This window comes from Artemia franciscana, chromosome 4, assembly GCF_032884065.1.
Source record: "Artemia franciscana chromosome 4, ASM3288406v1, whole genome shotgun sequence".
NCBI classification, from domain to species: Eukaryota; Metazoa; Arthropoda; class Branchiopoda; order Anostraca; family Artemiidae; genus Artemia; species Artemia franciscana.
Genome location: NC_088866.1, coordinates 9,601,255 through 9,619,055, shown reverse-complemented (window position 1 = coordinate 9,619,055; position 17,801 = coordinate 9,601,255). Strand labels below are relative to the sequence as shown.

General features: G+C 36.8%; 1 protein-coding gene across 4 annotated transcripts in view; it reads left to right on the top strand.

Moving 5' to 3' along the window:
- The window catches only part of LOC136025960 (UNC93-like protein MFSD11), a 159,998-nt gene that overhangs the window by 25,728 nt on the left and 116,469 nt on the right, over positions 1–17,801 (top strand). Inside the window, exon 1 of one of the 4 annotated variants that reach the window (XM_065702077.1) lies at positions 2,350–2,511. The exons of the other annotated variants lie outside the window; for them this stretch is intronic. Coding sequence (XP_065558149.1) covers positions 2,490–2,511 — 22 coding nt within the window. The 5' untranslated portion in view covers positions 2,350–2,489. Of the gene's footprint in view, positions 1–2,349; positions 2,512–17,801 lie in introns of those variants that run through there. 4 annotated transcript variants of the gene reach the window in all.

The following is a 17,801-nucleotide window of genomic DNA, read 5'->3' as shown; positions in this document are numbered from 1 at the left end:
CAAAACTTTTTGTTAAAACCAGGAAGTTTGTGAGACACCTTGGAGCTTCAAAATATTTTGAATGTACCTATAGACTGGTGATTTAATTTTCTATCAGTGGTAGCGTAAAAAAACTTTAAAGGGACATGTTTTAAACAAGGCTCAACCCTCATCTATTCCCATTTGGGGACTAATAATGGAACTGGTTGACTTAGAAGTGTATATGGGCGTTCTGGAGTTCAAAATTTCTTAAAACCTTCTTGGAAGAAGTTGATTGAAAGTTTAGATTTATATTTGAGGATCAGTGTGTTTACTTTCACCCGTAGTAATTCTTCATTCAATTAAATAAAAATCAAGTTTTTTTTCAACTGAAAGTAAGGAGCGACATTAAAACTTAAAACGAACAGAAACTATCCCGTATATGAAAGGGGATGTCCCCTCCTCAACGTCCCGTTCTTTACACTAAAGTTTTACTCTTTGTCACAGTTCTACTTTTTAAAACAACAAAAAAAAATGGCTTTTTCATAGTTTTGATCCGACGATTTTGATGAAAAAGAGGTGGGGGAAGAGACCTAGTTGCCCCCCAATTTTTGGTTACTTGAAAATGCAACTAGAACTTTTTATCATTTTTTCGAACTTTTTTATTAGTAATAAATATACGTAACTTACGAATTAAATTACGTAACGATCTTCTATATTCGTATATTTTTATTACGTATATGAGTAGGTTCGCCCCCTCGTCAATACCTCACTCTTTACACTAAAGCTTGAATTTTTTTCCAATTGCTTAAGAATGACCCCTGGATCACAAAGGCCGTAGAATAAATAGTTGAAATTACTAAAAATACTTTACCGTAAAGAGTGAGGTATTTAGTAGGAGACGAACGGACTTATATACGTAATAATTTCTGTTCGTTTTAAGTTTTAACGCTGCTCCTTACTTCCAGTTGAAAAAACTTTTTTATTTATTTTCTCATGTTTTTTTTGAAATAATGGTAGAAAATCCTGCGCCCCCTTCATGGAAAATCTCTTCCCTCGTGGTAACTATCTCCATAGAAAGATACTCCCGCGTTATCCCCTCCCCCTGACCCACCTGCCCCCCTCCAACGCGAAAAAGTCCCCCTGAAAATGTATGTAGACGTCTCAATAACCATTATTATATGTAAACAATGGTCGAAGTTTGTGACTTGCAGGCTCTCCCCCGGGGACTATTGGGGATGAAGTCCCCAAAGACATAGTTATTAAGTTTTTCGACTATGCTGAACAAAATGGCTATCTCAAAATTTTGATCCGGTGACTTTGGGAAAAACGAGCGTGGGAGGGGGCCTATTTGCCCTCCGATATTTTCGGTCACTGAAAAAGGGCCTAGAACTTTTAATTTTCGTTAGAATGAGCCCTCTCGTGACATTCTAGGACCATTTGGTCGATACGATCATCCCTGCAAAAAAAAAACAAATAAACACGCATCCGTGATCTGCTTCTGGTGGAAAATACGAAATTCCACATTTTTGTTGATAGGAGCTTGAAACTTCCACAGTAAAGCTCTCTGGCACATTGAATCTGATGGTGTGATTTTATTAAGATTCTATGACTTTTAGAGGATGTTTCTCAATATTTCCTCAAACAGGGCACATTTTCTCAAGCTCGTAGCTTTCGATGAGTAAAACTAAACTTGATGAAATTTATATATTTAAAATCAGCATAAAAATTAGATTCTTTTGATGTAACTATTGGTATCAAAATTCTGTTTTGTATAGTTTCGGTTACTATTGAGCCGGGTCTCTCCTTACTACAGTTCGTTACCATGAACTGTTTGATACTCGAAAAGCACTGAATTCAAATTATTTATCATGGTGTATTTCATAAAAGACATTTATTCACCAGGGATCAAAGGGAGTTGGCTGTTGCAGTACCAATCGATAGCATACTACTCAATTGATGACTACATAAGATAAATTTTAAGTGGGTACTATGGGATGGCTCTTTGAAATAACCATTACCAACAGTTACGGCCTCTTAGGACACTTTATAATTTTAGGAAATAGTCGTGATGTCAATCGATCTTAATCCTGAAATCCATATATGACATAGACAATATTTAAACCCATTGACAACAAAACACATTATTGATGAACTACTTCGTAATGAAAATGAATCGTACTCCGAATTAAGTTTATTGAAACACTTCTTTTAAGCTAGGTAAGAAATTACTGTTTTTTTGGGCCTGGAATCCAAATTAAGAATTCAAATAAAACAGTTTAGCTTCGCATGTTAGTAGGAAGTTGAATGCCCTAATTATGTATGGCCAGTTTGACGAGTTGGTCTTTTGAATTGGGTAATAAAAACGAAAAAAAGTTAATAAAAATGAGTGACTCTTCTAAATGTTTGCTTCTAGTGTGAAGGTCAAATTCTCCAATAATTTTTGTTGGGATTTTGTAACCTTTCATTTGATTTATTTAGATTTGAAACTGTATACGTTGTATAACTTTGTAAAAACTTAAAGGATAAGAATGAAGTTTCGAATTTTTAAATGTGAGTTTTGTTTAGTTTAGTTTAGCCCGCATGACTTAGGGTATTTAAGTCGTAATTCTAAAGCCTTGAATTCTGATAGATGTTGTTAGTATTGTATTCGAATTGAAAGGACAGCTAGAAAACAAAGTTTGTCCCGCACTGAAAGAAATAATAATCCGTAAATGGGGAAAATCAACCTGGTTTTACAGCTATCAGAGTTCTTTTACAGAACTCTCATCGCAAAGTAATTATAGAATTGTAGCACAGTAAGAAAATGAGTTTTCAGGAAAATAAGGAAATTCATTTTTCATAACTAAGGAAAGTGAGTACCTCAGGCTGAGGGTTACCGAAATGCTAAACCCATGTTTAGTATATTATTTGTATTTAATTTAATTGTTTCAGATAGCGCAATTCCAATAATACCAATAAATATAGTTAAAATAAAAAAAAACAAACGTAAGAGTTAAAAATTTTGCAGCTCCAATGAACCTTTTAAGAAAGGTTCGGGCGTAAAGGTTTTTAGTTTTTCGTGATGATTATGTAAATACATGAGATCTAGAAAAGAATAAATTGCAACTTATTTAGCTCTGACGCACAATAAGCAAATAATTAATTTAAAAGGTTTCAATAAGCGCTATTAAGCGCAATTTAATAAGTGTAATTCCCGTTTTAACGCCAAAAATTGTAAATACAATAAGCTTTTTGAGAATAGTTGGTGCTTTTGCATAGCAAAGGAAAACCAAAATGTTTTCTGTCAAAAACAAAATTTTCTTGCTGTCAAACAGTTCGTGGTACAAAAGTGTGAGTAAGGAGCGACTCGGCCGAATAGTAAGCGAAAGTAAAAAAACAAAAAAAAAATCGATAACAATAGATGCGTCAAAAGCTTTTTTTTATGCTGATTGCAAATATGTAAGATTCGTTAACTTTAATGTTAGTCATCAGAAACTACGAGCCTGGGAAAATTTGGACGATTTTTTGAAAGATCGAGAGGAAAGATCCCCCAAAAGTCAGATTCAGCGTAACAGCAAACCCTATTGTAGAAGGGGTTTTCAAGCTCCCATCTGCAGAAAATTTGTGGAACTTTTTGTATTTTTCGCCTGAAGAAATGTCACGGATGCGTGTTTTTGTTTTTTTTTATTATTTCTTCCCTGGAGTGATCATATCGACTCAGTTGTCCTAGAAGATTGAAAGAGGGCTCATTTGAACAGAAATTTAAAGTTATAGTGCTTCTTTTAAGTTACCCAAAAATTGGAAGGCAACTGGCCCCCCTCCCACGCCCTTTTACCCCTGAAGTCGTCCGATCAATTTGTTCATTTTGATAGGCTTTTGTTCAGCATAGTAGAAAGTTCGTCCATTGTTTACATGTATTAGTTTTTATAGGGAATTATTCAGACATTTTTCTGGGGAATTTTCTAGGGATGGAAGTTCCATTGGGATGGAAGTTTCGAGGGAAAATCTTACACAGGGGAATTTGCCAGAATTCATACACAAAATTCGCCTTATTTGTCTGTTTTCTCGTTGGCAACTCCATTTTATATGTAGAGATGTTCTGGGGGAGTTGTCCGGGGAAAATTTTAGCGGAGCTGGAATTCTCTGGTGGATTTTACGGGAGTGGGATTTTATACGAGTGTAATTCTCCATGGGGGAATAATTAACAGAAGATTTTCTCCTTGGGGATATTTTCTTGAGGGGAAACTTTACATTGCGGGGGGTTGGGGGGGGTCTGGGTATAATTTTAAAATAGGGGGTTCCGCCATGACCGGAAAAACAATCTAAAATAAGAACAAAACAGGTTGTTTTTTTTCAAATGAAAGTATACTAAGGAGAAACTTTCAAGCGCAATCGTCCGCAAGAGATTTTCTGAGGGGTAATTTGCAGCAAGGATGGAATTGTCCGGGGTTTTTTCTCGGAGGAAGGCTTTTATTTGAGTTGAACTTTTTAGAGAGGAAGTTTAATGGGTGGGGAATTTTCCATGAAAGGGGAGTTGGATTTTCTAGGGATATTTGGAAACGGTTAGAAACTAACAAATAGGTTTTTTTATGCTGAAAGTAAAGAACATAATTAATACTTTAAACGAACTGAAAGTACTTCGTATATAAGGGGGGCTGCAATGCTCCTCAATAACATTGCCCTTTACGCTACAGTTCGATCTTTCGTCCCAATTCTTTAAGAATGACTCATGATAGACAAAAGCCTTTAATTGGAATTAGAACCTTTTTTTTAAAAAAAAATACTAAAAACTTTAGCGGGAAGAGAGGAGTGTTGAGGAGGGTGAACCCCCCCCCCTCATATAAGGAATAATTCCTTTTCCTCTTGTGTTTCAATGTTAGTCCTTACTTTTTGTCGAAGAGGTCGAATCTTCATGAAACTTCATATTTAGAAGGACTTCGTAACTCAGATCTCTTATTTTAAATCTCAACCGGATCAAGCGTAATTGGGGGGGGGCAGTTGGGGGGGGGCCGGAAATCTTAGAAAATACTTAAAGCGGTGAGATCAGGATGAAACTGGATGGGAAGAATAGAAACCTGTCTAAGATACGTGACTGACATAACCGGACCGGATCTGCTCTCTTTGGTGGAATTGGGGGGGGGGTAATTTTAAAAATTGAGGTATTTGTAACTTACGAAAGGGTGACCAGATCTTAATGAAATTTGATATTTAGAAGGATCTTGTGCTTTAAAGTTCTAATTTTAAATTCCGACCAGATCCTGTGACATTGGGGGGAGTTGCAGGGGGAAACCGGAATTCTTGGAAAACGTGAAAATTGGGATATTTTTATCTTACGAACAGATGATCAGATCTTAATGAAATTTGATTTTTAGAAGGAATTCATGTCTCAGAGCTCTTATTTTAACTCCCGACCAGATCTTTTGACATCAGGGGGAGTTGGAGGGGGAAATCTTGGAAAAACAATTGGATTGGAGGAATCGGGATGAAGCTTGGTGGATAGAATAAACAGATGTCCTTGATACGTGAGTGACAGAATTGTACTGGATTCACTCTCTTTGGAGGAGTTGGTGCTTCTGGACGTGCTAGGACGTTGAAAATTGGTAGGCGTGTCAGGGAGCTGCACAATTTGACTTGATAAAGTCGTTTTCCCAGATTCAACCATTTGGGGGGCTAAAGGGAGAGGAAAAATTAGAAAAAATTAGGTATTTATAACTTACGAGTGGGTGATCGGATCTTAATGAATTTTGATATTTAGAAGGACATCGTGACTCAGAGCTCTTATTTTAAATCCTGACCGGCATTAAGCCTCTTATTTTCCTTTTTAAATCAATCTATTGATTCATAGAATTTTGTTAGAGCTCATACCATATGATCTCTTGGCTCTTTGCTCTTCTCGCCTCGTCACAAGTGCCATATGAGCTCTTAGCTCTTGTTTACAAAGATTTCTTCCTTTAAAAAAAACATTATTGTAGCAATCATTAATCCCCTTGATACACGTAAAACAACGGGCTTTTAGCGAAATCAAATTATAAAGGGAAGCTATAAATTAAGCTGAAAAAAAATGTTTACTAACAAAAGCATGCGGAAGTCTTCTTAAAAAAAATAACTAGTTTGATCGGTGGTCTTAACACGAGTATATCCTTGGAGCAAACTTGTTTTTAGTTTAGTTTATTAACCTAGTTGATCAATTAAGAAAGAAAAGGAAAAAAACGAGCTTCTACAATAAAATGGGTGTTGGCTCTAACGTGGATATTAGCTACCAAAGGTTAGATACGCACAAGAACAATGAATTATCAATAATTTGTCGTCCAGCCCTTTTTAGGCAACATTAGAGAAGAGTGCCTAGGACTGATTGATGACCATTGAATGTCAAGCTAATTTTGGCGAAATGGATGTCTTTGACTAGGCGGTGGTCATTTTTCCGCAATTTATTAGTCGTGATTAATTAGCTGTGTTGAAGCTTCATTAAAAATTTCTTAAGTTGAATGGAAACACAAGATAGCTTAACTAGAGAAGTTAACCATTTGGGGGAAGTCGTCGTAGTGGCGAGGGTAGTCACCGCATATCGCTGCCAATAGCTAAAGTACCATATTGATGAGCATAATAATCTACCAATAAGAAAACTTCTCTGTTCTATGTAAGTTTTGGCTCCGCAATATCACACAGTAGGAACTTTGATATTTAAATTTCCAAGACAAAAAATATTTCACGAATACCCTTTTCCGTCAATATTTCAATGAAAAAGACTGTTGATTCATTTTTCAAGAAAAAAGTTAAAAAACCCATAAAATGTTTTTACTTAGCCTCCTTTATGCTTCCTTGTTGACAATATAATGAAGCGGGATTTTTCTTTGTGATACCAAAATATTCAATTTAAAACAAAACAGTGGCTCTAGTTTCTAAAGAAGGTGGCTCTGTCTTGCACTAAAGGCAACTGAAAGTTAATACGCTATCCTATGCGTAACTGTAGATTCACCCGCATGAAATGTAGTCTGCTAGCCTATAAAAATAGTCGCTTGTCCTGGAAAAAACATAACTATTGCTCGTTTTTTTTTTCAAGAATAAAAAATGTACAACGGACCATTTTTCATTCCTATTTTTTGGATTCAAGTCAACCGGTTTTTTTTTCTGGAAGAAAACATCTGTTTTCTTCCAGGAAAAAACAGGAAAAAAGAAGGAAAAATCTGTTTTAAACCCTCTAATGATATTGATTCTTGTTTCTATTTGTAGAATGGACCTGTCTCTGATTCATCCATTTTGATTTCAAATATCCCATCTCTTTAGTGTGAGCATTATGTTGTTGTTGTTTTTTTTTTTTTATGACGATTCTTTCAGACCAAGTGCATCTGAACTAAACATCGGCCATAGAAATACAGTTTAGCTTTTTCTCAAGTAATAACTTGAGATTGCGGATATTGTAGAATGGATTGTAGAAGATAGCAGCTATTGTAGAGTGAGATTGTAGAATGGACATCCCTCATTCTTGACACGACGAGTCTAATTAATACGGTCAAAAGTTTCGTATCTGCTAAGCTTTCTGAGGTATGATCTTGCATCTTCAGGGCTAAAAACTAATTTCGCCGGTATCATACTGCCAAAATCTAGTTCGGGTATTTTAGAACTGCAAAATTTGGTATCTATGTCCAACAGAAAACTGGATGACATGAACGGTAAGGAAACTCCGAAAAATGATGAGACTGTATCCCTATTTGTTTCTCTCTTTACAAAAAGGCAAAAAATTTGCCCTTTTGTAAAGTCGAAACAATACAGGTACTAGTTTTTGGCAAAGGTAAGCTAAAGTAAAGTATTCAAGATAATACGACCTTTATTGGGAGGATTTAAATCCGTTTAAATTGATGGACTGAGAGGAATATGAAATTACTGAAATTGTGAGGACGTAGATTGATCATCTTAAAGTTAGGATCCAATAGTCATTGGACATGGGATGAGTCGCAGAAAAGGCCGTGGAGGGAGGCTGGTTATCTTCAAATCACTTTTGGCCCTTAGCAAGGGCATTCGAATATTCAATTTCCCATCAATGAGCCCCTCCAAATTTTATATGGCCGTCTTTATATGAGAAGCTTTTTGGGGAAAAGTATTTTGACCTTTTTCTTGCTGTTTCTCGGGACTGTTTTGGGGTTACTGTTAACTTTTATCTATTTTTGCTTCTGCATTGGGGCCCCCTTGGCCCAAGGACTTAACGATACCAGTTTTGAGGTGGATAGAAAAAAGCATTTTTTCCCCCGTTTCTCATAGACAACATTTTTCATGCTGATGATGGACACTGTATATGTGTTCAAAATATCCAGCTAAAATTTTCTTTATTTGTCTCACTGTCAATTAAAAGGTTTCGTCTCTATTTTGAACTGTTATATTTTCCCATTTTTCAGACTCTATTTTCTTTGAAGTAGAGTGTGCCCCAGAAAATGTTCTGTACATTAAGTTTCTCTTCGCCAAATAACTTACGGCTGGATTTTTCAAACTGGTCCGATCACAAATTGGTTTGATCCAATCAACCAGCCAACATCAAACAGCCCTCCCCTTTTCCATTATAAAATGTGTGTTTAAACAGTTGGTAATTTGTATCATTTACGGACCTTGCCTCAGGGGTTTTGTAGTTCTTGCCATCCCTTGAGGCATATTTATTGTACCTTTCAACTATTTCGAATAAATGTTCATCTCAAAATTTTAGTCGGATGCCTTTTAGTGTGACGGGGGGCTGGGTAGAAAAAAAGGTTTGGGAAGTGAATGCATGTCCTCTAATCTCATTTGACACTTTAAAAGAGCACAAGAACTTAAGTTTTCAAGTCGAAGGAGCCGCCTTAGAAGTTTATACACCATCCCTTCGATACCGAGTTGCTGAAAAAAGGCTCTTTACTCAGGTAGTGCTATAGCGCTGCTTCTGAAAAAGTCTGGTATGGTAACTTTTGAGATACGTGAATGTTGACTAGTTTTTTCCTCTATTGGAAAAGCTAAAGAATATACTAAATTTCTACCAAATACAATGCATAGATTATGATTAAAATTTTTACCGATGTTGAAAAAAAGAAACTAATATAGGCTAATCTAAACTGCCTGTCCAACTTTATGTTGGAGTACCCTCTAGTCTAGTCATTACTGTAGCCTAATAACAGTAATTTATTGATAACCTGTCACTTTTGTCCGACTGCTGAAAACTTACCTCAATATGTTGCGTAAAGTTCAAGTCTGCGGTCAAGATTAACTTACGTTTGAAACTGCTAATCTTAGAGCCTTCTAAGTCTTCAAAAAAGCTAGTGTGCCTCATAGGATAGAAAGAAAGGGGATATACGTAAATATGTCTAAGTGTCACTTCCGATTTCAAAATTTCTGCAACGAAGAATACCATTAGATATAAGTCTGATCCATTTTAGCACCTTGAGTAGTTTCAATTTTTGTTTATTTCGAGGTAAGGCAGTTTAAATCTAGTGTGGCTATATACATTTCTTGGCAGCTACTTGTACAGCTCTTCAAGGGCGAAGGCAGAACATTTTCCAGGGGGGACAGACGCCAAAGTAGGTGTCCACCCCGAAGATATTTAGAATATTTTTTCGTAGGAATAAGTTTATTTTGAAATACTATTAGGAAAAAAACCTCAAATAAAAAGAACAATTGAATTGCATGCAAAATGAAACAAAATACAGTAAATTTTAAACGACAAGGATTCCTGGCAAAGGGATAAATTTATTTAACCAACAATATATTTAATTATTGTGCATTTAATATTAAAAGAAAATTAAACTCAAACCAAAATTACATAGAGATTTATTGCTTCAGTAGATTATAACAGATGTAGACTTGTCTTAAAAAAAAATAGAATAGTGAAAGAAAAACAAGATTTAAACTTGCTACCCGGCTGTCAAATTGACCTTCTTTCTTTTTATTGTCCCATTCAACTAAATAATATGAACAGGTTAAAAAAGAGAATGTCATCAAATAGTCTGTGATAAAAAAAAACTGGAAGGAGAAAGTGCATTGGGCCAATATTCACCAAAGCTAAAACTGGAATTCTCATGAAAATTGCTTCACTGGCACTATTGGCTTTTGTGCTGATTCTAGATATATGGAATTCTTTCAGTTTAATGGTTACTCACCAAAAATCAGAAATCTGAGAAATTCGCCTGATTTTTGAAAAAAAAGGGAAACACCCCCAAAAAAGCAAGCGATCTTATTGAAAATCCCTTTATTAGATGCATCGTATGAGAGAACCCTACCGTAGAGGTTTCAAGCTCAAATCTTCGAAATGTGGAATTTTGTATTTTTTTCTTTCAGAAGAAACGTCATCGATTCATGTTTATTTGTTTTTATGACATTTGGTATTAACCAAGTGACATATAGCAATCGCAAATTCTGTTGGTCTGTCTGTCTGTCAGCCGGTCTGTCTGTCGGTCCCGGTTTTGCTAATTTAGGCACTTCCAGGTAAGCTAGGACGGTGAAATTTGGCAGGCGTATCAGGGACCGGACCAGATTAAATTAGAAATAGTAGTTTTCCCGATTTGACCATCGGGTCAAAATGAAGTATTTTTAACGTACGAACGGTTGATCAGATCTTAATTAAATTTGATTTTTGGAAGGATATCGTGTCTCAGAGCTCTTATTTTAAATCCCGACTGGATCTGGTGACATTGGGGAGGGGGGAGTTGGGAGGGAGAAACTTAAAGTATTGGAAAACACTTAGCGTGGAGGGATCGTAATGAAAATTGGTGGGAAAAATAAGTACAAGTCCTAGATACATGATAGTCATAACCGGGAAGGATCCGCTCTCTTTGGGGTAGTTGGGGGGGGGGGGTTAATTCTGAAAAATTAGAAAAATGAGGTATTCATAACTTACGAACGGGTGATCGGATCTCAATGAAATTTGATATTTAGAAGGATAGCGTGTCTCAAAGCTCTAATTTTAAATACCGACCGGATCTGGTGACATTGGGGGAGTCTGGGGGGGACCTAAAATCATGGAAAACGCTTAGAATGGAGGGATTGGGATGAAACTTGGTGCGAAAAATAAGCAGGAGTCTTAGATACGTGATTGAAATAATTGGAACGGATCCGCTTTATTGGGGGGGGGGGGGTTAATTCTGAAAAATTAGAAAAAATGACGTATTTTTAACTTACGAAGGAGTGATCGGGTCTTCATGAAACTTCATATTTAGAAGGGCCTCGTAAATCAGATCTCTTATTTTAAACTTTAACCGGATCCAGCGTCATTGTGGGTGCAGTTGGGCGGGGGGTGGGGGACCGGAAGTCTTAGAAAATACTTAGAGCGGAGAGATCAGGATGAAACTTAATGGGAAGAATAAAAACGTGGATGGGAAGAAATCTAAGATACATGAATACATAACCGGACCGGATCCGCTCTCTTTAGTGGAGTTGAATGGGGGGGGGGTAATCCAGGAAAATGAGGTATTTGTAACTTACGAACGGATGACCAGATCTTAATGAAATTTGATATTTAGAAGGATCTTGTGGTTTAAAGCTCGTGTTTTAAATTTCGACCAGATCCTGTGACATTGGGGGGAGCTGGAGGGGGAAGCCGGAATTCTTGGAAAACGTGAAAATTAGGGCATTTTTACCTTAAGAATAGGTGATCAGATCTTAATGAAACTTGATATATAGAAGGATATTATGTTTCAGATTTCGCCGGTATCATACTGCCAAAATCTAGTTCGGGTATTTTAGAACTGCAAAATTTGGTATCTATGTCCAATAGAAAACTGGATAGTCTGGGAGGGGGGACCTAAAATCATGGAAAACGCTTAGAATGGAGGGATTGGGATGAAACTTGGTGCGAAAAATAAGCAGGAGTCTTAGATACGTGATTGAAATAATTGGAACGGATCCACTTTATTGGGGGGGGGGTAATTCTGAAAAATTACAAAAAATGATGTATTTTTAACTTACGAAGGAGTGATCGGGTCTTCATGAGACTTCATATTTAGAAGGGCCTCGTAAATCAGATCTCTTATTTTAAATTTTAACCGGATCCAGCGTCATTGCGGGGGGGGGGGGCAGTTGGGCGGGGGGTGGGGGACCGGAAGTCTTAGAAAATACTTAGAGCGGAGAGATCAGGGTGAAACTTAATGGGAAGAATAAAAACGTGGATGGGAAGAAATCTAAGATACATGAATACATAACCGGACCGGATCCGCTCTCTTTAGTGAGTTGAAGGGGGGGGGGGGGTAATCCAGGAAAATGAGGTATTTGTAACTTACGAACGGATGACCAGGTCTTAATGAAATTTGATATTTAGAAGGATCTTGTGGTTTAAAGCTCGTGTTTTAAATTTCGACCAGATCCTGTGACATTGGGGGGAGCTGGAGGGGGAAACCGGAATTCTTGGAAAATGTGAAAATTAGGACATTTTTACCTTAAGAATAGGTGATCAGATCTTAATGAAACTTGATATATAGAAGGATATTATGTTTCAGATTTCGCCGGCATCATACTGCCAAAATCTAGTTCGGGTATTTTAGAACTGCAAAATTTGGTATCTATGTCCAATAGAAAACTGGATGACAAGAACTGGATAGATTATGTTTCAGATGCTCCATTTTCAACTCGAATTGGATCCGGGTATATAGGGGGATGGAGGAGGGAAACAGAAACCTTGGAAAACGCTTAGAGTGGAGAGATCGGGATGAATCTTGATGAGAAGAATAAGTACAAGTTCTAGATACGTGATTATCCGTTCCATAGTTGGAACGGATTGGAGGGGGAAATCGGAATTGTTGGAAAACGCTTAGAGTGGAGAGATCGGGATGAAACTTGATGAGAAGAATAAGTACAAGTTCTAGATACGTGATTATCCGTTCCATAATTGGAACGGATTGGAGGGGGAAATCGGAATTCTTGGAAAACGCTTAGAGTGGAGAGATCGGGATGAAACTTGATGAGAAAAATAAGTACAAGTTCTAGATACGTGATTATCCGTTCCATAATTGAAACGGATTGGAGGGGGAAATCGGAATTCTTGGAAAACGCTTAGAGTGGAGAGATCGGGATGAAACTTGATGAGAAGAATAAGTACAAGTTCTAGATACGTGATTATCCGTTCCATAGTTGGAACGGATTGGAGGGGGAAATCGGGATTCTTGGAAAACGCTTAGAGTGGAGAGATCGGGATGAAACTTGATGAGAAGAATAAGTACAAGTTGGGGGAGTTAGGGGGGAGGGGTTCAGTGCTTTGGCGAGTTTAGTGCTTCTGGACGTGCTAGGACGATGAAAATTGGTAGGCGTGTCATGGAGCTGCACAAATTGATTTGATTAAGTCGTTTTCCCAGATTCGACCATCCGGAGGGCTAAAGGTAGAGGAAAAATTGGAAAAAATGGGGTATTTGTAACTTACGAGTGGGTGACCGGATCTTAATGAATTTTGATATTTAGAAGGACATCGTGACTCAGAGCTCTTATTTTAAATCCCGACCGGCATTAATCCTCTGATTTTCCTTTTAAATCAATCTATTGATTCTTAGAATTTTGTTAGAGCTTATACCATATGAGCTCTTGGCTCTTAGCTCTTCTCGCCTCGTCACAAGTGCCATATGAGCTCTTAGCTCTTGTTTTTCCAGGGGTGATTGTATCAAACCGAAGGTCCAAGATAATTCGAATTGTGCTCTTTCAAACATAAATCCAAAGCTCTTTTTTAAGTCACCACCGTACAGATTGGAAAGTCTTGGAAAGTCTTGTTTTCTTCCATTTTAGGGCAGCAAACTACGACTTTACACGAATTTGTAATACATGACAAATTCTGAGAAGCTAATTTATTTAAAAGTTCCAATAACTATATTTTAGGCTTCCCAGTTGCAAAAGAAGTAATGCCAAACGGTGGCAGTAATGGATTCAACCAAGTGGATTTGCTTTATTTGTAGTTAAATTAGGCTATGTTTGGTGATCTGTAATTGCGCATCAGCTATAATGAGGGAGGGTGGGTAATTGTTTCGTTGGGGGTAGAGTAAATTTCAAAAAAAAATATATTTAATGGGTTAACTGCTTACTCTTCATGAGGCTTCAGATAAACGTTGAAAAAGGTAGGGGAGTAGGAATGTAATATGAATGTTTCTTTATACAGCTAAAATGTTGCATTCCCATATCTACCAGTACAGAGGTGGAAAAGACAAGGCAGACCCTCATCAGCACCGCCAGGAAATTTCTTTGGGGTGGCAAATGCTTTTAGGAACCTAATTTTCAGCAACTTTAAATGTTAACATTTTTCCTTTTTATATTTATATGAAGTACTTCAATGTATTTAAACAAATATATGTAACATATTTATGGATAAGATAATCCTATTGTAGAGGTTGTGACGGCTTCAGAAGATCAGAAAGTCTCATAGAATTTCCACCAATACAAACACTCCTTTTCATCCAACCGAAAGTCTTTAGTAGTATTATTAACAAGGAGTTTTTACCAAAATTACTTTTACTCACCAATTTTTTACGTATATACCAATATATATCCAGAATTAAAATTGCAAATTTAAATTTAGGACGGTACTAATCAACGTACAATTATTGATTTACATGTTTTAAAAGCAATTAACCTAGGATTTAAGGGACCGGTACCTTAGATTATATATCAGGTAGGACTAGGTATGATTTGGAACACAATCAGAAGTTAAATAAAAAAAGAGCTTTTGAACTGAAAGCAAGGAACGGATTTAAAACCTATTTGAATAGGCTATTATTTATATGAAGGGGGCTGTCTGCTCCTTAACTCCTTACTCTTTACTGAAGTTTGGCTTTTGTCCAGATTTTTAAAGAAAATTTTCAATTGAAAAAAAACCAAAGCACTAAAAAAACTTTTTTAATGAGCTAGGCGTTGACAAGGGGGCAGTTCCCATATATTCAGAGTAATTTGTATTTTTAAGTTTTAACCTTGCTCCTTACTTTAGCTGAAAAACCTTTTTCTATTTATTTAATTACATTTCATAAAACAGTAAAATTTCCTAAATACAGTGCTTATGTAATGCTGAAAAACGACCATTATTTCAATGATCTCTGTTTGGATTTTGATGTGTAATAAAACAGTTCATGGTAACGAACTGTAAGTAAGAAGCGATCCGGCTCAATAGTAACCGAAACTGTCAAAAACAGAATTTTGATACCAATAGATATATCAAAAGAATTGGCTTATTATGCTGATTCCAAATATATAAGTTTAATCTTACCCATCAAAAGCTACGAGCCTGAGAAATTGTGTCTGATTTTCGAACAAAAGGGGAAAGACCCCCTTGAAGTTATAAAATTTTAATGAAAGTCACATCGTCAGATTTAGTGTACCAAAGAACCCCATTGTAGAGGTTTCAAGCTCATATCTGCAAAAATGCGGGATTCTGTAATTGTGTTGCGAGGGCAACACTTTGATTTTGTCGTCTTTTTTTCATAGTACCCCGATTTCAGGTTATTCCTAGAAAGTGATAAGGGTCTAACCTCTGCGGTTTTTACGGAAAGTGTGGACCTTAGGCCGGATTGATGAATATAACTTTGTATTTTGGAAAGCTTCGTAGAACTCTTGCAAGGGGCCAAAAATCCATTGTTTCTACCCATTTCTGTTCGTGAATTCAGCTGATTTTATCATTCTTTTTTTTTGCACTTGGGATTGCGGCAGAGAAATTGCATCAGATGTGCCTCTTAAACTTTAAAAGTTCTCTCATCGCTAAACAAATTAGAGTTTATCCTTTACTCCTTTCTCTCTCGATTAGCTGATCAAAGTGTATGTCAACCATTTTTTGGTAGACAAATTCCTTCATGAACTGTATCAGTTTGAAAGTTTAATGGGGTTGACAACTTTAGTAGTAAGGTATACACTGAAACCAAAAATATATAGAAATGGTATCAGAAGTGCCTCTGAAACTTTAAAAGTTCTCTCAATGCTAAAGAAATTAGAGTTTATCTGTTGCTCCTTTCTAAGTGCTGACGTTAGAAACTTGGCCCACGGCAAAAAAGTCAAACTTTTGAACTAAGACAGATAGATTTTTTTTTTGACGGTAGTCGATAGCTCTTGATGAGCTGATCAAAGTTATATGTCATCCATTCTTTGATAGAAAAAATCCTTCATGAGATATACCAGTTTGAAAGTTTAAAGGGGTTGACAATTTCAGTAGTAAAGTACACACTGAAACCAAAAATAGGCCGATAATAATTGTGAGACATATAGGGGAGTTTTAAGCAACAGTCGGCTGATAGCTCATAATCATCTTCGGCAATGAGTGGTTCGCAACTTTTGCTAGTTGGTGTACCTATTATTTGTTTCTGGTATATTTGATGGTAAGACCAATTTGGTTCCAGTGGTAAGACATATAGGGGATTTGGAAATAATAATCGGCTGTTAGGCTACAATCACCTTCAGCGATGAGGTGTTTGCAACTTTTGCTAGTTGCAATGAGCGGTTTGCAACTTTTGTGAGCTGTTGTGCCTAGTATTTATTTTAAGACCCTTACAGATTAACAACTTCAGCGTTTAATTGAAGAGAGGAAACAAAACCCAAGTTTGACTCTCACAACACTTTACTCGGCGAAGTCGAACAAAGGTTGCCGCAACACCTCAAGTTGCCCATGCAACGTAGATCTAATTTTATTTCCAGGAGAAAGATCACGGATGCGTGTTTATTTGTTTTGTTTTGTTTCCCCAGGGGTAATCGTATTGACCCAGTGGGCCTAGAATGTTGAGAGAGGGCACGTTCTAACGGAAATGAAAAGTTCTAGTGCCCTTTTCCAAGGACAAACAAAATTGGAGGGTACCTAGGCGCCCTTCCCCGCCACTTTTCTCCAAAATCGTCCCATCAAAATTTTGAGATGGCTTTTTTGTTTAGTATAGTTGAAAGACCCAATAACTATGTCTTTGAAGATAAAATGACCCCCTACATCCTCTAGGAAAAGGTTTTTAAGTTATAGAATGTCCACATTGTTTACATATATTATTTGTTATTGGGAAGTATTCATACTTTTTTGTATGAAACACAGGGAGGATTATCCATGGAGAGGGAGTTTTCCCGCTGGTGAACTTTTCAGGGGAGATTTTACACTGGGTGATTTCACCAGAATTCCTATACGGGATTTCTTTGTATTTCTTATTTTCTCTTTACCGATTTAATTTTACGCGTTGAGCGGTTAAGGATAATTGTCCGGGGTAAATGTTTCTCCGGGATTGAATTGTCCAAATGATAATTCTGTGGGGAGGGGGATTTTTCCCTGGAGGTGGAGCCAGGTATCCAGGCGTTATTTAAAAAATGATCAGGAATTAAATAAAAAAAACAAGATTTTTCAATTGAAAGTAAGGAGCAACATTAAAACTTAAGACGAACAGAAATTATTACACATATGTAGGGGTTGCACCCTCCTCAACACCTTACTCAACCCTTTAAGCTAAAGTTTAAATTTTGTCTTTATTCTTTAAGAACGACTCCTTAAACATAAGGTTCGTTTAATTAGAACAACAAGTTTTTTTTTAATACACCAAAAACTGTAGTGTGAAGAGCGAGGTTTTGAGAATAGGGTAACCCCCCTCATATTCTGTTGGGTTTTACTTTTTAATGTTGCTCCTTACTTTCAATTGAAATAACTTGTTTTTATGGCACTTGGTATTAACTAAGTGACATATAGCGATCGCAAATTCTGTCGGTCGGTCTGTCTGTCTGTCTGTCTGTCGGTCTGTCTGTCCTGGTTTTGCTGGTTTAGGCACTTCCAGATAAGCAAATTTGGCAGGCGTATCAGGGACCGGACCAGATTAAATTAGAAATGGCTGTTTCCCAGATTCGACCATCTGGGGGGCAGTGGGGGGACGGTTAATTCGGAAAATTGTAAAAGTGAAGTATTTTTAACTATCGAACGGGTTATTGGATCTTAATGA